The following is a 23,046-nucleotide window of genomic DNA, read 5'->3' as shown; positions in this document are numbered from 1 at the left end:
GACTTTGCCGGTCGTTCATGAGGAGGCCATGGAGCTGCCACGTCCGTCGTCGAGTCGTGGGCCTCGTGGCTGATACATTGGCAAGATGCAATCAAACGACAGCAAAAAGCCAGGTGCTCGCGTAGCATGGCCCAAGTCTGGAACAAGTTCATTCATACTTACACGGTCCCTCTCCTCTTATTGCGACAAACACCATCGGGGCCCTGTGTGACCAAAAGATGTCACTGAGCAGACTCAGTGCAACAACACCACAATCATATCTCATCCATCACCACCTGCCACAGGCTTCTTCCTCCTCCCCCTCTTCACCCTCCGACTCATAATCACGTAATCCGCCGCGATCAGCTTCCCCCTCAACCTCCTCTCCCTCGGCGAATTCTCGTCCACGTCGAACCCAAGCCGTTCGTAAAACCGCCTGGCACGCTCGTTCCTCACAAAGCACGTCAGCATGACCTTGTCAATGCCTTCTGCCCGCTCAGCTACCTCTGTCAAGTATCCCATCAACTGGCTGCCCAAACCCGTCCTACATTGTCCAAAGTCAAACAAATTAGCTCACTTGTCGCCACCAAATATTGTACTCATTGTAGCATACGCACCCTTTTACTTCCTCCGTCAGATGAATCTCATAGCAATACACCACCGGCTCGCCATTCTCCCATGTCGGCATGAGCGAGGTGAATCCGCAAATCTCTTCCCCGCGCCGGACCAGTATGTACCGCAGATCAGGAGACCGCATCTCCTCCTTTTTGGCAGACGGGTGCCATCCCTGCAGCGACAGGCGATAGTCCCGGCCGCTCGTTTGGTCCACGATGCCAAAGCACTTGTCGACTTGGGCCTCTGTCAGCCGCGCCGCCTGAAGGAGGGTTATGGCATATCTGGTTTTGGACACGGGGTGCGTCCATTCACAAGGTCTGGTAGGCAAAGACGAAAAAAAAGAAAAATCTTAGCTTCGTAAATTCTCATCGTGGTACATTCGGCTGGATGTAAAATACAGTAATGGCACATAATCCTTGACAAAGACGTCGTCCGGCTTGGCGTTGGCCGCCTCCACAGGGTCGGCGGTTTCGCCAGCATTCCGTGCCGGTGTGTCGCCGTTTGCCCCGAGTCGGGACATGTTTCCTTCAACAAGAAAACGAGGACGGTTCCCCCGGGCAGCTATTTCCCGTTCATCAGAAACTCGCACGCGGTTGCGAGAATGCTCGAATTGGGCAGCGTAATCCCGCCCATGTCAAGCTACGCGACAGCCGAGGTTCTCCCGTTGCCTGCAAAACCACACCAAGCGCAGCATCAGACCTACACAACCTCCCCCAATCCCCCAAACCGCAAACACAATCCGTCATTTCATCCCCATGAGATAGCCAATGAAATACCCCGCGTTCCTACGCATCCGCGGCTATGCCACCCGCCGCCGAGGCAAGCTCAACGCCCTGAGCCTCGATCACGTACGATCCCCCCCCCCATGACGAGTCTACTCACTCTCCCAAAACACAAGCTCCACGAAAAAGAACAGCGCTGACACGCACCGCAAAGTTCCTCCAAAGAGCAAGAGTGCTCTCCTTCTACAGGACGATCCTCCGCGGCACACGCCAGATCCAGGACCCGCGCACCAAAAGCGAGACAAGGAAATTCGTCCGCGACGAATTCGAAAGACACCGCGGCGTCACAGACATTGTAAGTTCCCGCGTATTCCTCTTGTTCCTCCCCCAATGCGGGCGGGTACTAACCATGCAGTCGCATATACGATATCTCCTATCAACAGGCAAGACAGAGTGGGAGAGTATGGAGAGATATATAGGGGGTATGTAGAGGTGTCAAGTGTAAAGCGTAAAGCGTAAAGTGTAAAGTACAAGTCCAAGAGCTGCCATGCCGCCGGTGTATTCTATTCCGAACCCATTCTCCCCCGCCAGTAATGTACAAAATCCTCGCCTTCTGCCTTCTGCCGTCTCCCCCCTTCCCCACGTCTCATTCAAGCAATATACACACAAAAGAGGGTAGGTAGCCAAGTACCCAGGCCCCTTCGTCGCCCCAATTCTCAATTCTTCACGTCGGCCCAACTCTCGCTCGCTCGCTCCCTCTCTCGGTCAAGCTCAACTCTGCCGCTGCTTGTGTCGCGGGTTCGCCTTGCAGATTATGTACAAGTACCCGTTATGTCTCTTGCCGGCCTTGCGCCGAACAACCTGCGTGTTGTAACCCGTCAGTTTATCAGAGCCCATCTTCCAAATCTTGGTCTCGATCCCGTCCCTCAGAGAGACCAGACAAGCCACACGAGAATGCTGACTTTGCAATGCTCGCACCGCTTCTTCACCGAGCTGTGAACCTTCATCCCCCTCGTCTGTTGTACTTGCTGCAACGCCCTTCCACCACCAATCCTGCCCAAACTGGCCCCGAACGCTGGCGCCCATGTCGTCGCGCTGCAGAGATTGCCGATGAGAGCCGGGACAGATGGCCTCGAGGTAATCGTTCGTGCCGAAAGCGCAAAGGTGCGCAGTAAAAAGGCCATTGTGGCTGTTTGAGTGCTGAATTGCAGTTTGAGAGTTGCAACCGGGACGACGTTCCGCAGCTCTTCCAAAAGTCGCGTATCACGTGACTGGGAACCAGGGCAAAACATGCTTGCAAAGCAACATCGTGTATTTCGTCTTAATGTGTACCTATCTAGGAGCTAGTTGAATGAGCTTCCCGCTCAGCTATCCATTGTATTAAATAATCTTTGTTCATGCCACTTGCTCTTTCCAGGTCTGTCGCCATTGTCTGTCTCCATAGCCTGTTCTCGTAATAGGCCATCATCTCTGCCAGCTAACACCACGTTTTATGATCCATCTCAACGCACACAGACTCTGATAGTCCCTGGTCCTTCAATGCTGTTTGACCATTCCAAGCTTGATAAAGAGACCTTACCAAAACGCATCATCACGCTCAGTGAGGTTGCATTGTTTGCCAGCTGGCTTCTCCACGGCTCCCCAGCCCTTCATTGTCAGGCCCACATGAAACATTATCGCAGACTTAATGTCATAGCTCGGTATGCCTGCCACCGTATCACCAGATGGCTGTAGCTCCTCAGCGGTGTCTGGCATGCCGCCATCAAACCTTGACCTCAAAAAGGATTTCTTCCCCTTGCCTTCTTCATCTTGTTCCGCAACGCATCGAACGGCCCTACAATAAACATCGAGGTTGTTACAATTAGTGGAAAAGTGTTTCCAAGCCTGTCTACTATTCAGGAGATCGGCTAGAGTGGGCAAGTTTGCCAGCGAGTCCCAGTGTATTTTGTTGTCTCGTATCAGGTCCAACATCACCTGGCGCGTGTACATGACGCCTTCCCTGTCCACCGTCGTATGATTGGTGTCGGGTCGTACCGATATAGTTGATTGTAGCTTTATAATGCCCTTTGCAGTTTGTGGCATGGGCGCATCGTGGTTGAAGTTCAAACCATTCCAATTGGGATACAGCGTATTCAAAGCTTGTTTTTTATGGCCCTTGAGGTGGTCCTCCTCCTCGTCAAGCCATCTCTGCAAATTGCAGCCGGCGCAGACTCGTGAGTGAGGCTGCATTTGTCTAGCCGTAGTCGAGTAGAACTCCTCCAAAGTTTCATAGCCACACGATGAGCAGAACACTAGATTCTTTGCCATGATGGACATGTAACCTTCCTGCCGGTCGGACTCCATGCGACGGCATAAGCCAAGTCGCACAGGCTTCAGAAGATCGTAAATCACCCTCTTCTTTGATCGTTCGTCCTTCACCTCCATATACCGGTGAAGAGCGTCCAGGAACGTGGGAACAGCGAGGGGAGGGCCCGGAACTCGGCGAAGATACTCGCAAAATGCCTTATCCTCGTCAAACAAAAGGCCAAGCTTCATCCTCTTTGCTTTCATGAAAGCCTTGAGGATAATGTTAAAGAAGCCTCGCTGTACGACGTCCAGCTTATGCGGACCCCAGGTCAAGCCATAAGTGGCCGAATTGGCAGACTGGAAGGGTGTGCCATGGTTGTATCGAGGATAAAAGTCAAGGGCCGCAATCTCGGGCAATCCAGCTTCTCGGCGTTTATAATTTATCTCGTAGATTAGGTCTATGAGGCACAAAACATCACCGAAGTGAATAAGTGGGCAGTCATAGATACCGATCATGCGTACATTTGGGCATTCTCGCAGAATGACAGCAATCATGCGTCGGTCCAAGAGAGGGATCTTTTCGAAGTACAAGACTTGTAGTACAGTCTTTTGCTCGGATATATGCATCACTGTACGCATGTAAGAAGTGAGAATAGCAAAATTAACAGTGAGTAGGATAATCCTTACGCATTTTTCTTAATCGGCTTGCAGAAAATATCACTGGTGGTTGGAATAACTGGTTTTGGGGGTTCGAGATGAACTGGCTACTGCCCCATACATCTCTGGTTTCTCGGATATGTTCAACGGCGGACACGATGTCGTCAGCCATAAAATCCGGTATAATCTTGCGGCCTTCTCGCTTCTGCTTGTCTGCCTTGCTGCGGTAGATTGTGCCTTTAATGTGGCCGTGAATCAAATAGGTTGAGAAGTAAATCTCTCTTTCGTACTTCATAGCTTCTCTACACCAGCTAGAGAGGCTGTTTGACGTATCCATGCCGTAGGGATCAAGGTCATTGGACATGTTTAATTCTCCGATTGTACACTCTGGGGCGACAACAAGCAATACTCCGGAGCTGCCATCTGTTCTCAAGGAGGCTGCATTGAAGTCCCAAATTTTCTGTCGGAATGGTTAATAAGATTCGTGACCTACCAGCGAGAACTACTTACGGCACTATTTGCAGCGGCCTTCCACGTGGTCGACGATGTGATGGCGGTATTCAATACCGACTTCCACCCCTGCTGAAATAGAATGTTTGCGATTTCTCCACCAACATCAATGGTGTTCAGCATAGTAGCTAGCATGTTATCGCCCGTGTCGGCGGGCTTCTTTGCTGCACGAACATATTTGGACTCGTAGCGCAATAAAAGCATCGCCTAAGACAATGTTAGCACGATACAAAAATTCGGGCTATGCCATCTCACCGTAGTTAAGTATCGAGGAGTGGTAAAAGAGCTGTTGTAGAAGTCTCCCATTTTCCCCATGAATTCCTCGCGGGTCGGCCTTTTGATGAGTTGCTGAGCTCTAGCAATCCATGCCTTTTCAACCTCATCTGGTGTTTTAGACGTCACTGAGGGGTGAAAACCTTCTTTAAGAAGTCTCTGTTGGGATTTCTCCATGTCGTAGTCTTCCGGGACTATCTTATTTTAGTGTTCTCTGTGTTATTTCACTCTCAACTCGGGGAACATACCGTCATTACTGTCTGGAGAAGGATCCACCCTCTTGTTTTTGTTTTTGTTTTTGTTCTTATTCCTCCCCATGGTGCTTTTTCGCCTTTGTTGTATCGTAGCTGGTGTTTTCTGTTACAACCTGGTCCAAGGTTTCAAGAGATACGGGCGGGCAAGTCGGAGGGATCTTTTGTACTCTGAGGAGCCGAGCCACTACTGTGCATGTTGGTGAGCGACTCGGCTATTTTTATTTTCTTTTGTCTCTTTGCCATGATGACACGAAATAAAGGCCATGGGGGAATCCAAAACGTTCAACGAGTTGCCGCCTCCGTGTCTCACAGATGAGAAGTAAAGAATCGAGAAAGTTGATGTGTGAGATGAGATTCGATGGCAATAGTATGCCAAGACCCAAATAGAGGCAAAGAGGAAGAAAACTTTTGTGGAGAAAGAACAGAAAAACACCTACCTGTTGTTACAGCTGCGTCTTGTACTGTCGAGGGTCTTGCCTTCCCTGAATTATGTCGAGGTGTTGCTCCTTAAGAAAGCTGGACTAGCTTCGGGGGTTTTCTAGAAGCCAACCGCAACAAAAAGAACCGACAAGATCAACTCGGATGCTTTAAGATGTATTAAAGAATGTAAAATGTTAAAGAGAAGGGGTGAAATGATTAAAGATGGATTTAGGAACGTAGAATGTTAAAGAAGAGAAAAGGGCGAAGTTCTGTCGTGGAGGAAGGGACTATTAAATGCTCTTGCAAGCAGAGTGCTTAACTTTCCGTCCAAGATTAAAGATTAGGCCGGCTGTGAGTCACTCACGACTATGGATGCATACAAAGGAAGTTGAAATTTTTTTTTTTTAGATGCCAGGCTGCCACGAGGCCGTACGGAGACTAGATAATTAGCCAGCAGTGGTTCTGCTCGAGCAAGTCTTGCCAGGTCTAGTTTTCATCTAGGAGGAGGCTAGGAGGAGGCTATGAGGAGGACGGTTTCGTGGCTTCTGAGAAACATAACCATCAACTTGGTCTCTTACCTTGAATAAGGAGCCGAGTACATCGCCCAGTCCGACTTGATGTGAGGAAAAGCCATGCATGTATTCCGTGTTTGGTCTGTCTTGGTGCTTCTACTCCAGCCACTTGTGCAGGATTCCCAAGACGGCGTCCCAAACCACTGTAAAGAGGACCGTCACTGCCAGCCTTAATGGTTATATCCATAATACGGGTGCAAGCTATTTTAATTCGTCGTGATAATGTGTAGACGATGGGTTGACTGCGACGCCTCACGTCGTGTCTATGTTTTGGCCAATAACCATCCCTATTAGAGAATATGCATGCTACATTTATGCCCGTGGCAATATGAGGGCCGAGAAATACAAGTGCATCCAAATTCGTCTTTCAATATAAATTTAAAGAACTTCCAGGAGCCGGTGGTTCATTGGTTGCGAGCACTACAGGTGCCGGAGCGTGTTCAAAAGCATTAGCGGTCGACAGAGCCGAGAAGCTAAGAGATTTCCAGCTGGCACGAATTCGTCTTATTTTCACACCTGCCCACTTTGAGAACAATGAAGTCATATTCATTTAAAATGGCTCTGTTATGGGAGCTCGTGTTGAAGGCACGTGGCAAGGTCGTGCATATACATCTTGTTAGCAGCCCCTCTGATAGCCGCGGGAAGTCATTGGTACTGTGGATGGAATATGTATAGCCATTCGAAGAGTATGGAATAATGAGATTGATCCATTCAGCAACACAAGACCACGCTATTTCCTACTAATTTTTTATTGAAAAGAAAACAGGCAAAAAAAAAAAAAAACTTGCATTCAGTACAATTCAACTTCCTTTACACGGAAGCTACCCTATACTGTTCCCGCCATGTAGACTGATAGTCGATACCCTAACCATAGATGAATGGCCATGAGCAAAAGGTGATGATGTAATGTCGTTCCTCTCGGCAATTCGGTACCCAATGAAAACCTTCTCACCTTGGAATAGCACGTTTGTCTCAGATGAAAAGATCTCATCCACGAGGTGTGACCGCCTCCACAAGCCCGTGCGGATTGCATCAACATAAGAGGCCGGACAGTTTTCGGCGTAACCAACTACTAATCGATGGCGACTCCGGGCTAATCTTCCCAATGACACAGAGGACGGCCCTTTGTTCTTTGCTTTCGGGTCTTGCGCCTTTCCGTGACTCGGTCATGCAATTCGAGGGTAGCCACGTGTCGTAGAAGCACCCTAAAACATAGTAAGCATTCCTTCCTCTGGGCCCGACTTGGAAAAATCAAGACGTTTCTGCCACGTTTTCCCCGCCGCCGTCAAACGAAGACCGATACGGAGTCTAGGGTCAAGAGTCATGATTGGAGTGCTGTGACGTGAGATGCTTGTATATGCATTACATATGCAGGTGATATCCTTGCTGGCCTAGTATGACGTCGTTTTCCTCGCAACCAATCGCCCAAACGGCGGTCGCCTTACCAATACGGGTACGGAGCAACGAATCTCGCAAACCAGTCCGAGTAGTAGTCGTTTTGTCGCTTTTTGGTATTATTCTCGTCTGGCCCCCCACTCTGACCTGACGCATCTGTAGTGGTGGGTAAGGTTGTGTGTGGCGCGCCAATTTGGATGCTCTTGGTGGTGTGTTTGACAAGGTTCAAGTGTTCCTGTGACATGACAAACTGTACCATCATCGGTCGATCCCCAGCAACTCTGTCGCAACACCTCGACACCAAGCCCAAAAATGTCATAATATTGCCAATATCGCATACCCTCAAGGCTATGCCTTTTGTATCCTAGCTTATTCCCGTAGATAAGCTTCGCCCGCTGTACTTGGCCGATAGCGCGCCAGTTTGGTGCCTTATATAATCGTGTATAGGGTCGCGGTTTGGGGGCGGCATCATCAGGGACTACCCGCGCTGCCAATACACAGATGCAGTCCGGTGTATCAATCATGATCGTTTATTGTCTGTAACTGAGCGGCGTGCTTTGGCAGGATGAGATCAAGTTCGGTGGTGCCAAAGGTCGAACTTGCCATGAAGGCGTATGCTGGTATCATTCTCACTTTCCAAACGATCCGTAGCCGCACACGTGTTGAAGCAAGCACGAAACGTTATATTCTCTTACTAGATTCCTTTAAGCGTCTGGCAGAATTTCGGCCGCTGGAATACTGCGAATAATCCATGATTCTTTAACGTGCGTTCCAATGTCTCAGTACAGGCCCCTAAGAAAGGGAGACGCCATGCTTCAGAGGCCAAATTGAAGCCAGAAAAGGGAACAGCAACAGCCCCGCTCATCCAGGTCGATGGCCTATCTTCACAATAAAAATTCCATGTTTGATGTTGACTCGAAGGGTGGCGGGTAGCCACGCTCAAAGACCCGACATACATAACTGATGCTCCCCACTCCACATTGAGCAAGGCACTGCCTGAATTACCTTTTGGGCTGTTCGGGGGACGCTTCCAATCTTCAGCTGGCTGAATACCTGTGTCTGGACTTCGGGACGGTCTATCCTCATTGGTGAAGCATGCGTTGCTCTAGCACTGTCTGAGAAGTCATCATGAGGTCTTTAACCAAGAATTTATGCGAGGCTCTGGGTACATTATCCAGCCGACCTCCATCTCGTGGCGTCGAAATCATGCAAGGAATACAAACAAGCAGGAAGAGGAAAGTAGCGGAGCTGGATCTTCTAATTGTTGTGCTTTGGCGGTAACCTGGATCAAGGGATGCATGTCGCTGCCCGCAAACCAAGGCACCAGATACATGATGAGTGGAAGCCCGAAGGGGTCAACGTAATAAATGGCAGCGGCATTCGCGCCAACTGTCTCGGCTCGGGGAGAGAAGCATTAGGATGCGCCTCCCCTTGACACGCTGTGTCTGAGCGCCGGCCGATAGTAGTTGTCGCCCGTCTTTTTGGTATTTGGGTTCCGCCAGGTCGCACGTAAATGAAATACTAGCACAATGTTGCGCTAAACGGGTTGAGTCACATGGGCTCTGGTGACCGACAATGCGAGTGGGCTTGGCCGCCTGGTTGTTCTCCTGCAATCTGGGCTTCATGTCTGCAGCTGGTGGTGTGAGCAGGCAGATCATGGCGTCGCTGGCTCATTGCTTGTAGCCAAAGAAAGCGCCTCAACTATCCGTTGTTGAACAGAAGCACCGTCTCTCAGGTGTTATCCAATCCTCGAATCGAAGCCTATGGATATGGGTTCTACTATTCGGGTCGAGCCATCGTAGGCATATAACAGACAGAGGAACGTCATTCCATGCAGATGTGAGCCCACCGTCATCAGGAACCACCATCATGTTGTTACAAAGGGTGGAGCAGAGCATTGCGCAACATGGCACTTGACAGACTGATGGGCGACTTGTCGCCAACGCATTATACTCCGTACCTCTGTAACATGTCGGCAAGTGTGATGGCGCCTTGTCGATGCCAGGGAGCTCTGCAGGCCGAGAACGGCTTGGCCGGCATCAAGGAAGGTCGGTACTTGAGTGGATGCCAAGGTGGTTGACTGAAGCGCCAGTGCTGTGGGATTCCATAATTGGCCGCCGCGGTAACCTACACTGCTGCATGAGAAAGTATGAAGAGACCTGGTAATGCATCAGTGGGAGTAGTTTGAGTGGGTACGACCACCATCTCGTGTTTGCAGGTGTGGATATGACGTTCCCGCTGCAGCATGACCCGTGACAAGTTTGATGAGCGTCAACGTCAGGGCAACGCACGTCTTCAGCCGTCCAACTGAGGTCCTGTCCTACCACAAATAAGGCGGCAAGACGGGAGGATTCATGAATGCATACGGTTCCCCCCTGGCCACCGTTTCAACACGAGGGGAGGCTCCAAGTAATACTACTAGTAGTAGTGAATGTCGGCCTGGCTGGCATTTCCCCTGGATCGCGTAATCGCAAAAATTTCTTTCCTTCTTTGACGGTCCTAATACAACTTAAATGGATGATCCACAAGGAGATCCAGGTTGAAATTCGATGGGCCATTTCTGCGGCTTGGTTGCCAGGACGTGGAGTCAGGGGCCCCTGCACGCTAGATTGTATGTATGTATGTATGTATGGAGTACAATGTGCAGATGGCCTTGATGCCTTGACAAAAAAATACCGGCAAGACTGTGTTTCGTATCTATGTACGTACATAGTATATTGTATGAAACACAAGGTGCCATTGGCTGTTGTGAGCCTGGCTGAGAACGGAGGAGCGCTACTCTGTATTCAAAAGACGTGTTGCTAATGCCCCGGCAGCGACGAAGGATTTGTGCCATGGCAAAGGAGTGTAATCAAGTTATGTAGACGTGACGAGCGGCACCAATTCATTAAATCAGGTACAGACAGCATGGCGGTCAGAGCCAAATCTCCGGACGGTGTGGTTCAGTTGAGCAAAAGCCATCTCGAAGCCGTTCGCCCTTGACCTGGCTTGGTGTTTCATGGCAAGGGGGGTTGTGTGTGAATGTTGCAACGCTGGTGAGAAGGGTCAAGTCGGTGTCTGGAACCGGCAGCTGATCCTCAGGCCTGTTGTACGGCGTATTGACAAGCCACAGGCGCTGTTGGAATGGCGTTGTAATACGGAGTAGATTGAATGCTCTGCTCTGCTCTGCTCTGCTCTGCGCTGCGCTGGGCCACAGGAGCGGCTCGGCTCAGAGGCTCAGAGGCCTGGAACCCCTGGTATCGGTGAACATGATATCCGAGACTATTCATGATGGTGGCGGACATTTTTGATTTTTTTTTTGCTTCGTCGGCCTAGAGGAAAGTCCGGCCGCTACGCCGGGTTGCGATGTTGCGTGTTGTCCGCACGGTAAGTCAGCGCATTCGCTCAGGTTCAACATGGTGAAGAGAAAATGTAATCACTTACGAGATGGCATCCATTTTTGGCTGGTGACTGTTCCATCGCTTTCTCACAAACGCCAACTGCCCGGTTGTCGACTGGTGGTGCAGCATTTTTGGCCACCTGAACTGGTGGTCTAGCGCAGGTGTGTCGATGGACCCGCAATTTCGTCCCACTTCGCTTAAAGCACGGGGCGGGCACAGGGACCTGACACCCCGATACCCTAACACCCTGACAGCCTAAGTAATAACACGATGGCAAGGTACGGAGCACTTGGCCATGCACGATCAATTACTACTACTCCGTACAGTACGGAGTAATGTTTACAAGTGTACATTGTACATAGGCACTTGCACACCGGCCGCGGGTACACTCCGTTCGGGCCAAAGTCAAGCTCAAGACTCTGGGCTACTGAAGCTTGGCACTGAGCTTTGTTGGAAGGGATGGACCGGATGGGCCTGATGGGGCCGATGCACCTGGCACGTCGAACGAGAGAGAGCAAATGGACTGATGGGCGAGCAGTTGGACGGGAAACCTTGGGATGACCATGTAAAAGGGAAATTTAGCACCAAAAACAACATTGCACATGCTCAAACGGGTGGGGGTTCCAAGGCGCAATTCAAGGGCAGGCAAGAGCATCCGCACGTCGACGCGACGCAAGCTATTTCGTACTGTATGTACGCCAGGAACGAGACGAGAAGCAATAAAACTGCGATACGGCAAGGGTTCCTCCGTACGGAGTACTCCCGTGCCATTATTCTGCTCTCCGCATGTACGCTGTGCTTCGTACGGAGTACTAGTACTACTCCGTAGCTGGAATGGAAAAAAGGGAGGGCGTTTGAGCCTGCAGTTCAAAAACGTGCGCCGTGCGTCCACGACAGGCACTCTGCAGACAATGTCGGTGTCCTTGCAGAGCATGCGTGCACCGGTTCTGATACGGAAGCCCTTTGTGCAGCCAGTACTCCGTACTATTAGTAGTACTCCGTTCTCCGGGAAGTAGCCTGGTGTTTGCTCAATTGGCATGGCTTGCCTTGCCTGATACACGCCCTGGTTTAGTGGGCGAAATTTGCTTGATCCATAGCCAAAGGCTGACCGAGATGAGCTGCCCATGGAGTTGCAACAGACATTTGGTGCACACTCCAACGCTTGTAATAATTATAGCATGACATGCTCGTCGATTCGCTTCGTGAGAATGGTAGTATTAAGGCCATCAGGCACGTAGCCAATTACCAGGGACTGCCAGGTTCATTGCCACGTCCGCTGTTGTATAGGAGCAAGGCCTTCCTACTCCGTGCTCCGTATTGTACTGTATACAACAATTATATTGCGAGTGGGGAGGAGCCGAAATCATGTAGTGACTCAAACGTACAATTTGCATCGTCGGCCGCAACGCCATGTTGGGGCGACAAAAGGCTGCAAGTGCTAGAGGTGGTAAAAAGGTTTGCTGGACATCCAATAGGTCGTAAGTCGCAAGTAGTCACAGTGAATTGCTTTGGTTGGGAGTCGGTAATGAAGCGCGAATCCCTTGATGATCAGCCGGCGGCTCTGGGGTGAAGCAACGCCCATGGCCCATGTCTGACCGCCTTATCAGTGTTAGGTACTAGATAGCACTCCTATTCTGGGCTCCTTGTAAATGGAAATACATATCGCCCATGGTTTTGCCCTGCTCGAGTGGATTGGATGTGCATTGGACTGGCTGTCTGAGCGGGTGGTGAGTGGCGGATGGCGACGAATGACGGAAGGGTGGTTGAATGAAGCTGATCAGCCATGGGCCATCATGGGCCACCATGATCAAAATCAAGCACCAAGTATGGAGTACGTACTCCGTAGCATCACGCCAATATCAGCGTGGTTCGCCCCTCGATCATCGCCCCTCGAACTGCTCCAACAGAGGCTTGACCGGGGCCTCTTGTCATTTCGCCTTGGTATCAAATCCTCAAGTCGAGCGTCGATGCCACTGTATGTGCATCAACGGGCAGGCAGGCACCTAAGGCTGCAAATATTTGAACAATGAAACACTGACAATAAAAAGGACTGGATTGGTAGAGTGTGTACGGCGTACTGGTGCCTCGAATGACCGCTGGGAAACCTCTGCAAGTATGTCTCGTTTGTGCCAGCGTTCTGGAGCTCTTGAGATGTTGGACGCCTCCTTCAAGCTCGCCCGGGAAGCATCGGTTCCACTTGTTTCTTATTGTTCTCACCCTCGCCGTGAACTGAGCAAAACCGGGCCCCCTTCAACCCACCTTTTCGCGTCCCTCACGTACCTCAGCCCTCTCGGCCCTCTTTTGCGCACGCCCCCTTCCCTTCACGGTTGACTCCTCAACCTTCTTTGACCTGACTTTCTCGACCAAATAAGTACCCCAACCTGTCCCTCGTCCAAATTTGCCCTCTCTTCTTCTCTTTCTTCTGCCACATCTCAGCTTGTACTCCATCAACTGCTGTACCCCAAAAGCTGCTTTCTGGATCCATTTTCCTTTTATACCATCTCGTCTTTGTTTGTTGTGATACCCATCCACTTGAGATACCCCCCTTTTTTTTTAATCATCCAGAATGGCCGAGGAACAGAAGCCCGTTGTCGAGCTCCCCAAGGAGGAGACCGCTCCCGCCCCTGCTATTGAAACCGCCGAGGCTGCTCCCGCTGCTGTTGTCGAGGATAAGCCCGCCGAAGAAACTAAGCCCGCGGAAGAGACGGGGGTCAAGACGGACGACAAGCCTGCCGAGGAGGTGAAGCCTGTTGAGGAAGGACACCTGGGACACAAGGCTCAGGGTGCCAGCTTCCCGAAGTAAGTTGCAGAGCTCGTGTGAAGCTCTGTTTGAGTGAGCTTCGGGAGAAGACCCGTTCTAACATTGTTTAGAAACCTCATTCCGACCAAGGAGTTTTTCTTTTTCGGGTCTGACTCTTTCGAGCCCAAGGCCCTGTCTTCCTATTTGAAGGGCGAGAAGAACATTGAGCACGCTCACCACAACATTTCTTGGGCTTCCCACACTGGTAAAGGTCTCTTGTTCATTGGTGATAAGAAGGCGCCATCTAATGTCATCAATTTGGTATGTGGTTTGATGAAGATGGACGAAGCGCCCCCCAGAATGCTAACCCAGGGACCAGGCCGACACCACTGAACCTGAAACTGATGGCTCCAACAAATTCCACTTCACCCACAAGGGCAATAAACACAGCTTCAAGGCTGTCACTACAGCCGAGCGTGACAATTGGGTTGCCCAACTCAAAGCCAAGATCGCCGAGGCCAAGGAGCTGGTTGCTTCTGTAACCGAATCTGAGGCTTACAAGAATGCGCTTGAGAGCTTCAAGCCCAAGGCCGCTGCTCCCAAGGAGGAGAAGCCCGAGGAGGGAGCCAAGGCTGAGGAAGCCGCAAAGCCCGAAGAAGCTTCCCCCGCTGAGGGTGAAGCTGTCGCCGCCACTGAGGACAAGCCTGCCGAGGAGCCCAAGCGTCGCTCTGCAAGCCGCAAGCGCGCTTCCATCTTCGGATTCGGGAAGAAGGAATCTACAAAGGAGAAGAAGGAAGAGTCAAAGGCTGAAGAGGTCGTTGCCCCTGAGGCCGCTGAGGCCGCCGTTGAGGCCGATGCTCCCAAGACGGAGGAAACCCCAGCTGTCGAGGGAGAGGCCGCCGCTGCTACAGAAGAAAAGCCAGCTATTTCTAAACGCAACAGCATCTTTGGCAACGTCTTCGGAAAGAAAGAAAAGAAGGTCGCCGATAAGCCTGCTGAGAGTGCTGTTCAACATGACAGCGAGCCTGCCGCTGATACAGCCGCTCCAGTGATTCCTCCTGTGGCATCTAATGCTCCTCTTTTCCAAGAGTCTAACGCCGCAGTCGAAAACACAGAGGCTGCCGCTACCAACGGTGCCGAAACTGCCAAGAAGGATATCAAGGAGAAGCGAAAGTCTTCTCTTCCTTTCAACTTTGGCAAGCGTGAGAAGTCTCCTTCGCCTGCCGAGGGTGAGGAAAAGGCCGAAAAGAGCGGCATTAGTGCTTTCTCCAAGCTCCGCGCCACCATCAAGGGCAAGTCTGGTGCAAAGACTGAGGAGAAGCCTGCTGAGGAGGCAGTCAAGGAAGAGGCCACCACTGCTGAGGCTGCGGCTACCACTGAAGAGCCCGCCGCTACCTCCGCTGCTGAGCCCGCCAAGGCTGCTGAGACCGAAGCTGAGAGTAAACCTGAGAATGTCGCCACTGCCACTCCCGCTGTCACTGCTGCTGCCTAGAGGGCATGCGGACGTGATGGCTACGACTTGAAGAAACCTTGAAGGAAATGAGCAAAAAACAACTTTTCTCTTATGAAAGGGTGGGAATGGAAGGTTTCCGCATTTCTTCACAAGATACCAAAGATACCCTGTCAAGACTGCTTTCGTTGATACCACTTTCCATATTGTTTGTTTTATTGTCTATGGACAAATCCGATGATGTTCGTCAAAAAAAAAAAGAAGAAAAACATGACATCAAGGCTCTAACTTAGTATACTGCATTCGCTGTTTCGTTCGATACCCGGGGAGGAGAGATAGTAATACTAATAATACAACGGTTGTATGTTGATTTGTGTATATCTTAGTCTTCCTGATGCCCACGTGTGAAATGGTCTCATATCTTGAAATACTAAGATTGAGTTTATTTTTGGCTACTGTCCATTGTCTTAATCATAATTGGTACAGGCATCCATGATAAGTCAGTGTCTATAAACATTATCATGACAACCTCTTTTAGGTTTACCTCCTAGCCGTGCAATATGGTCGTGTTGCATTTTGTAGATTCATGTCAGATATCCAGTACAGGAGCGCTTCCTAGGACCATGTCTACTGGTAGCTGGTAAATTATACGACTCGCAACCACACTTGCCATACCTGTATCGATGCGATCAACGCCTTCAGCTTTGATGGCTACGTACATGAGTATCACGCACGTGGCTAGGTGCTTAGGGTCAAATGGGGTATATTCAGTTCGTCAAACGATGCATGCATACGCATGTTGTCGTCTGTGCAATTGTATGCTTTATCAACCATCATTTTCCAAAAATATCAACAAAATCAACGCTACAACCATGTTCGCCAACAATGCAAGCCTGCCCGTGTATATGCAATGACCCAATCTCTCATCCATGTCCTTTATTCTACTTGCCGTCGTGCCGAATGTTGCCAAGTCCCTGAATCGAAAGGAAACCCCACAAAGAAACCCATGTATCCCCGTACGTAAGGTATGGTGGGACTTGTAAAGATGAACAAGATACTACTAACAGAAATGTTGGCTGCTTTGTTTGCCTTGGCCCATCGATGCTTCTCCAAACCCACCTGGTCTGGATCGTGTCCGTCGCTCTTATTCCCGTTGTTAACCGGTCGCTGAACATCTCAATGCTATTTTCGAAAGTAGAAGGAAAGCAAATATTATCCAACAAAATAGGCCGGAAATCAGTCAAGAAAATAGACACCAGGTCTAGATGTTGCCTCGTAACATGCCCGCAACAATAGCAGAGTGACAAAGTTTTGATATGCCGTGTTTTATCGCTGGTTGGACCATGTATGGAATAGGATGAGCCCACGGCTTCCCACGTTCTGCCACGTCTATAGGCTGACTTGCATATTCTGGCTCCAATTATGCATCGCTGCTGAACGAAAGATTCTTGTACTTGCTGACGAGCTCCTCAATCTTTGGAAGAAGCTCCGGGATGCGGAAAGGCTTAGATATAACGTCATCCTTTTATTTGATTAGCATAAAAAATAAGGTCAATCTTGAGTTTTGATCGTAACTCACAATGCCAGCGGCTTTAGCGCTCTCAATTTGCTCAGGTCGTGCATAAGCCGTAACTGCTATGATTGGAATATGTGCAACGATAGTGCCCTCTCTCTCTAGTTCACGAATCTTCCTTGCACACGTCATTCCATCCATTACCGGCATTTCCAAATCCATAAGAATTACAGAAATGTCGACTCCATCTTGTTCCTGTCCTGCCCAGAACCTGGATTTCTGGAGAGTCTGCAGGGCTTCAAAGCCATGATTTGCGACAAACGTATTATTTCCACAATGTCGCAGTTGTCTTTGCAAGACTTTTTGATTTACGATATTGTCTTCGACAATAAGAACGTCAAAAGGAGATCGGTTCCCCGAAGCGGAACTGCTTCGGAGGAGAGAGCGATCGTTGAGCTTTGGTGCAGTCTCTGGAACTGGTAGAGGCGAAGCAGGAGGAGGAACAATAACCTTGCGTCCAATTTTGAATGGCGAGATGCGATCGTGCTTAGCGGGAGGATGGACACATTTTCGACATTGAACGTAGAAGTTGAACTTGCTGCCCACGCCTGCCTTTGACGAGACACCGATCTGGCCCCCTTGCATCTCAGTCAGTATCCTAGAAATGAAGAGTCCAAGTCCAGATCCGCCATATTGAACGTGAGTTCGTGGTGTCGCCTGCTGGAACCGCTGGAACAAGAGCTTCATTTCCTCTTCCGCCAAGCCTGGCCCAGTATCTTCCACAGAGCAGTGTATATGGATCACGTCGCCTGTGCCCCATTCTGCTTCGTTGGTGATATCCATACTTGGAGCTCGTTGATTGCTAATTCGGCTGAAGTACGATACTCCAGTACTGGTGACCTCTGATATGTCTCTGGATGCGCTAACCTTTACAATTATACAGCGGCGCTCACGGCCTTGTGTAAATTTGATTGCATTAGTCATGAGATTAATCAAAACCTGGTTTAACCTGGAAGGATCCAACTTTGCCCACGCAACATTATGGCGTTCGAAGCTGTCATCAACATTGAATTCAAACTCGATATCATGAGCGACCAATTCAGGCTCAAACATTTTCAGTGTTGATTGTACGAGTTTGATGGGTTGCACGTCCGCAGGAGCAACGGCCAGTAGGTTGGAATCCAGCTTCGAAAGGGTCAAGACGTCATCCACTATGCGCTTCTGATGACTGGCACAGAGATTGATGGTGTTGGCCGCATCTAAGCAGCCCTCTAGCAAATTCTCAAGCTCATTCTTGTCTTTATGTACTGTAAAAGCAGAAATATTATTTGCAATTTGATCGGCGCATTGGAGAATAGCTGACAATGGATTCCGCATTTCGTGACTCGTAATATCGATGAAGTTTTCTTGTTGTCTCTTTAGCTCCACGGCCTCTTCTCTCCGCTCGTTCTGAACCTTTTCTGCCCATTTCTGTGACGAGATATCCGTAATACAGCCGAAAATAGACTTCAATGCTCCATCTAGTGTCTTCTCCGGAAATGCACTCATCAATACCCATGTGTCGATTGTGTTGCAGCCACTTTGCTGTGAGCACTTAAATCGAAACTCGAGGGAAATGGTCACCTTCTCCTTAACCAGTTGAGACCATGCAGCTTCTAGAGCAGGTCTGTCTTCGTCTCGAACACTATCCATCCAACCGCTCTCAGCGTCTTGCAAGCGGGTGTGTCTAGAAATCTGCCACCACATGTCGTTGCAATAGTTGATGGACCCAACGGCATCAGCAATAAACATACCGACTGGGGCGAACTCAGCCATGCGAGTGAATCGATACTCGCTTTCGTTTGCCTCCTGCGTTCTTTGAATCAACTGTTTTGAAAGTTCTTGCCTGTCGAGAGCTGCAAGGCGTGCTGCGCGTTGACCTCGTTTAATTTCTTCCTCGAACAATACCACTGACGCCATGGATGTTGCGAGCTGTCTGGAGAGAAGGTCCACAAAAAGTTTGTAGTCTTCGTCGTATGGCCGCCTGGGATTTGTTCCCATAACAATGAACCCGGCGATGGCTTTTGTAGTGGTAGGCACAACAGGTAAGACAACAACCGTTGAGCATGGATCAGGAAAACCTCGGCATTGAAGCCCTTCGAGCAGACGTTTCGGCAGATTTCCAGCTTCCTCGGAAAGAACGACCGGCGCACCGCCCATCGCCATACATTGACGCATATAGGGGGCAAAGCCTTCATCAGATGACTTGAGATCCAAGGATGGCGGTGCAGCCACGTGTCCATCAGGGACACCGGGAGACCCTTCTAATGCGAGTTGCGACGGCGGTAACAGACTGCCCGAGTGAAGCGAGGATACTTCACTCTCATATTCCTCTCGTACCGAGTAGATGATGCTAAACGGTATGTCGAACTCATTATACTCTAAGCCGAGCTGCACCTGGGGCCAAAACCCTGTCACAGTCGTGGCCGTGGCTACCCTTTCACCCATCTCGCGGAGCGTGAGCATGCGTCTCTCGTTGATTGTCCGACGGGTGTTTTCGAAACAAGGGTTGTACAACCCAACCACTTCGCCATCATTGCCAATTAGCGGGATAAGTGCCCAGGAAAAGAACGTTTCCTCGAGGAACCTATTACGTTTAATGAATAACCGATTATCGTGTTTCATTGTCGACTGTCCTGACTTCCAGGCATTATCAAAGATGGGCTCCATTTCCTCCCAAATTTCAGGCCATCCATCGGCAAAATTCATTCCCATCAAATCCGGATGCTTCTTCCCGGCCAAGGAAATGTAGGCTTCATTGTATATTATCACCATATCCGAGCCCCAGTACATGGCTGCAGGGTGTGGGCTGGCCATGACCAGACTAGACATCGTTCTAAGATCAGGTGGCCAGTAAGTCATGGACCCGAGGGCGGTGGAAGTCCAATCTCGTGTTTTCGCAAATTTGATATGATCGGGAAGATTGTCATGCAGTGGTATCACAGTCCAGTCAAAGGACGGCTTGGTTGGTTGCACTTGTTGCAGAACCTGATTTGTGAATTCATCCGGATGATTCAAGGGTGCTGCGGCGTCATCTAGTTTTGTCTGGATAGCATCTATGAGTTGTTCATCTCCTTGAGCACCAGGAACAGCATCACCGAAGTAGTCTGAAGGGCCAACAGGGCCAACAGAGCCAACCACAGGCGTGACCGGCATAGGTTGGGAGACAATAGAAGTGTTCGTCGGAATGGGGATGGAATCGTTTGAAATCGGTGCGGCAGAACTCGGCCTAGTAGTTGAGTGGCCAGCACGAGTGACATTGCCGCTGACGAAGCGAAATCGTTGGCGAACGGTAACATAAGTCCAATTAATACCGCCATACACGTGAAATATCGACGTTGGTTCCTGACTGGCTCGGCTGCTGGGTGACGATGTCGCCCAGGATGCAAACCGCTCAAAGTTGGCCACGTCCATGGTTTCAGCAGGTTCCATACCGACAAGTTCAGCTATATCTCGCGATGAACGTAACGAGGCGTTGCCGTATAAAATATGTAGAGAGGGTTGGTTAGGAGGAGTGTTTGCTGGGGTTAGCGTGTCGATGAGAAATGTTGGCCTGCTATCCTGTTCTACTAGTTCCATGGCCCCGATGCTTTGGATAAGCTGCAAGTTTGGTGATGCAATTCGAAGCTCTGGGCTCAAAGCCGGGGCCGACATGTCGACTGACGAGCCCAGACTAGGCGGCGTACTGCCAGACATGGCCGATGTCACCGGTTTAACATTCGCATGAGGTAGCTTCACGGTTGTGACGGCGCTCGATGGCTCTTCCCGAGTTCTCGAAAGCATACTGGCACTAACATCAGGTGATGAGCCCGTCGGCCGTCCCAGTCGTCTTGACGGGGTATGTGAGAAGAAGAGGGGAGAAAATGGGCCGTCACGATTTGTCGTAGGCACAGCAGGACGAGACGCGGCGGGAGGGATTTCAAACCGCCTAGGAGGTGAGGCGCCAGTCCGAGGCTTTTTGAAAGATGCGGGTTCCATTGCGGCGTCTTGCTCTTGGGAATCAAAAGAGTGACGCTTTCCAGCAGGGTATGAGCGTAAATACTCAGCACGAGACGCTGGATTGACGGAGCTTTGAGATTGGTAGCTTAAGGCAAGTGAAGCCTTGGCTAGCCATGAACCTGTTGTTGTATTGGATCTATGGAGGTTGGCCGGTGGCGCAGAGCGGCCGTGACGCTCAGCAGGCCGTCCCCATGATCTGGAGATTCTTGATGAGTGCCGCCTTGGATGATCTAGGTGGCCGTAACGAGCCTCGGAAGAAGATGAAGCGAAGTGAGAGGCTCCCAGAACGGGCGGATTGTCAGTGAGGCGCGAGTCTCTCACTGAAGTGTCGCATGGAGACGATGGATAAGTGTCAGAGGTAGAGTCAAGTGAAGATGGAGAAACTGCGCCTGGGCAGGACACGGAAGGTTCTTCTCTCTCCTGCATCAAGGCGCCGGAGGTACTTCCGACACGGGCAACCGGGTGGGAATTCAGTAGGCACTCGGTAAGAGAGCCAGAATGTGCGAGCAGAAATACAAGACAAGACGTAACTGGCAAGGTATATGTAGATTGGCGTTGATGGGTTGGCCGACGACGACCCAAGGACCACCGTCTCGGCTGCGAGGACAGTGGATATCGAAGCCCAGCACCTTGCTTCGCTGGTGTGGCCTGTAGGGCCTGGGCCTGGGCCAAGGCCTGGGCCTTTGCTCGACTTTGGACAAGATGCAAAACCTGGGCTGCTGCGTAGCTTGGTGAAGATCGAGATTCGAGAAGAGTGGATTCGGATCAGAGAGGTGGATAATGACCAGGGAACCGCAACGGGTTGGCGTAGCTTGGAGCTTGACAGCAAGCAAGTGTGATGCCGCTACAACCCAAGCTGACGCACCGTCGAGGAAATATACACTGGGAGTAAACAGCTTTCACATGGAACCGGAGAATCGATGTGACGGGTTGATTAGGCACGAGACATGGACCGAGAAGAAGAGTAGTGTGAGGTGGACGAGTGACAAGTACTAACCACCAACACCAACACAAAGCATGGACGAGATTATGAGATTCAACGATTGCCGAGTATGGGCAGTGTGTCAATAGTCAGCTGCGGATGGCGCCGTGTGCTTGATAATGGCCTTGCGACTCCTTCTGAGCCTGACAATCGGCAAAATTGTATTTTGTTGGTATCAATGAGAAGGATATAGCAGAGGGAGGGAAATGTGGTGCAAGTTAGACGGCAGGAAGGAGCAAAGAGCAACATGGGCAAAGACAGCAACACCCTCAATTCCGGACAGGTGGCCACATGCATCTGTTACAAGTACGACCTGAGGTGGGACGGGAGACTACCTAGACCTAGGTACCTTTTACCCAGTGACCGTGTGTGCCAAACGGCGTAATTTAGAGTCAAAAGATGGCGCCTGTAAATGGGACGGCGGATGTTGATGACAGAAAGAGCCGTTGTTCAGTCACTCCGCACCGAGTACTCCGTACTAGATCAAGATTGATCTCGATGTTCCAGGGCAACGCGGCCTCGGGACACTTATGCTTGAGCATAGTACTAGTATTGCCATCCTTGAGACAGGTACGGCGCATCGGGACGGGACATAAAACGAAGGCACTCTTATGGAAGGCACTGCCGACCGAATTACCCACTTGGGTAGGTGGTGTACGTGGGTTTGCGGCTTTGGTGTTTCGTATCTCAGATCTTTGCTCCGTCGGCACGACAAAACATCCAAGTCATTACATGCACATCAACCCGTCGACACGAGGACTCCAACTTTGCAAGAGCAACGCTGGCTACTTCGCCGTGCCCCGCCAACGGCACCGCCTGGGAAAGTACGATCCTACACAGTAACGCGCGATTCACCCGACTCTTCTAAATTCCTGCCCTTGACCTTTGCCGTCCGCGAACCTTACCCAAGTAGGCTTGGCACGGCAGCCGCATCAAAGCACATGGCAATTGATATTGCGCTCGCCGTACGGAGTACGGAGTGCTGCTTTCATTCTGAGCGTTCTCGTCTGAGCTTTACATATCTCCACGGTATCGAGTTGCGGGTTTCAGGGTGGTGACACAAGCCGCGTCTGCTTTCACCTGCAACTAGTACAACGCAATTTGAGCCTCGTCCGGACAATTGATTCACGGTACCACAAAGTCCAGGGCATGGAGTTTCAATGACACCTTCAGCCACTCTAGATTTAATCTTGACGGTTATGCACGAGCAATGGAAGAGCTACACACGTTACGCTATAGCGGGTGGTGTTCACAACGTCC

General features: G+C 50.5%; 5 protein-coding genes across 5 annotated transcripts; 1 reads left to right on the top strand and 4 right to left on the bottom strand.

Moving 5' to 3' along the window:
- Positions 1-261: 261 nt before the first annotated feature.
- MAA_00719 (GCN5-related N-acetyltransferase (GNAT) domain protein) lies at positions 262-1,114 on the bottom strand (the record flags this gene model as incomplete). The annotated part of the gene is made up of 3 exons (XM_007818717.1): positions 262-523; positions 597-911; positions 972-1,114. 3 exons carry the CDS (start codon positions 1,112-1,114, stop codon positions 262-264), a joined length of 720 nt encoding a protein of 239 aa, XP_007816908.1.
- Positions 1,115-2,087: 973 nt separating this feature from the next.
- MAA_00720 (Ribosomal protein L36) lies at positions 2,088-5,360 on the bottom strand (the record flags this gene model as incomplete). Its single annotated transcript, XM_007818718.1, has 6 exons — positions 2,088-2,505; positions 2,896-4,231; positions 4,290-4,719; positions 4,770-4,976; positions 5,025-5,236; positions 5,291-5,360. 6 exons carry the CDS (start codon positions 5,358-5,360, stop codon positions 2,088-2,090), a joined length of 2,673 nt encoding a protein of 890 aa, XP_007816909.1.
- Positions 5,361-10,760: 5,400 nt separating this feature from the next.
- On the bottom strand, positions 10,761-10,967 carry MAA_11400 (NCS1 nucleoside transporter family protein; the record flags this gene model as incomplete). Its single annotated transcript, XM_011413394.1, has 1 exon — positions 10,761-10,967. The coding sequence occupies one exon, from the start codon at positions 10,965-10,967 to the stop codon at positions 10,761-10,763; it is 207 nt and encodes a 68-aa protein (XP_011411696.1).
- Positions 10,968-13,629: 2,662 nt separating this feature from the next.
- Positions 13,630-15,295, top strand: MAA_00721 (immunogenic protein; the record flags this gene model as incomplete). Its single annotated transcript, XM_007818719.1, has 3 exons — positions 13,630-13,862; positions 13,935-14,124; positions 14,183-15,295. The coding sequence occupies 3 exons, from the start codon at positions 13,630-13,632 to the stop codon at positions 15,293-15,295; spliced, it is 1,536 nt and encodes a 511-aa protein (XP_007816910.1).
- Positions 15,296-16,673: 1,378 nt separating this feature from the next.
- MAA_00722 (ATPase-like, ATP-binding domain protein) lies at positions 16,674-21,230 on the bottom strand (the record flags this gene model as incomplete). The annotated part of the gene is made up of 2 exons (XM_007818720.2): positions 16,674-16,775; positions 16,833-21,230. The coding sequence occupies 2 exons, from the start codon at positions 21,228-21,230 to the stop codon at positions 16,674-16,676; spliced, it is 4,500 nt and encodes a 1,499-aa protein (XP_007816911.2).
- Between the last annotated feature and the right edge of the window lie 1,816 nt (positions 21,231-23,046).

Source organism: Metarhizium robertsii, assembly GCF_000187425.2.
Source record: "Metarhizium robertsii ARSEF 23 chromosome Unknown MAA_Scf_7, whole genome shotgun sequence".
Lineage (NCBI taxonomy): Eukaryota > Fungi > Ascomycota > Sordariomycetes > Hypocreales > Clavicipitaceae > Metarhizium > Metarhizium robertsii.
The sequence above is the reverse complement of the archived record's forward strand: the minus strand, read 5'-3'. Positions and strand labels throughout refer to the sequence as shown.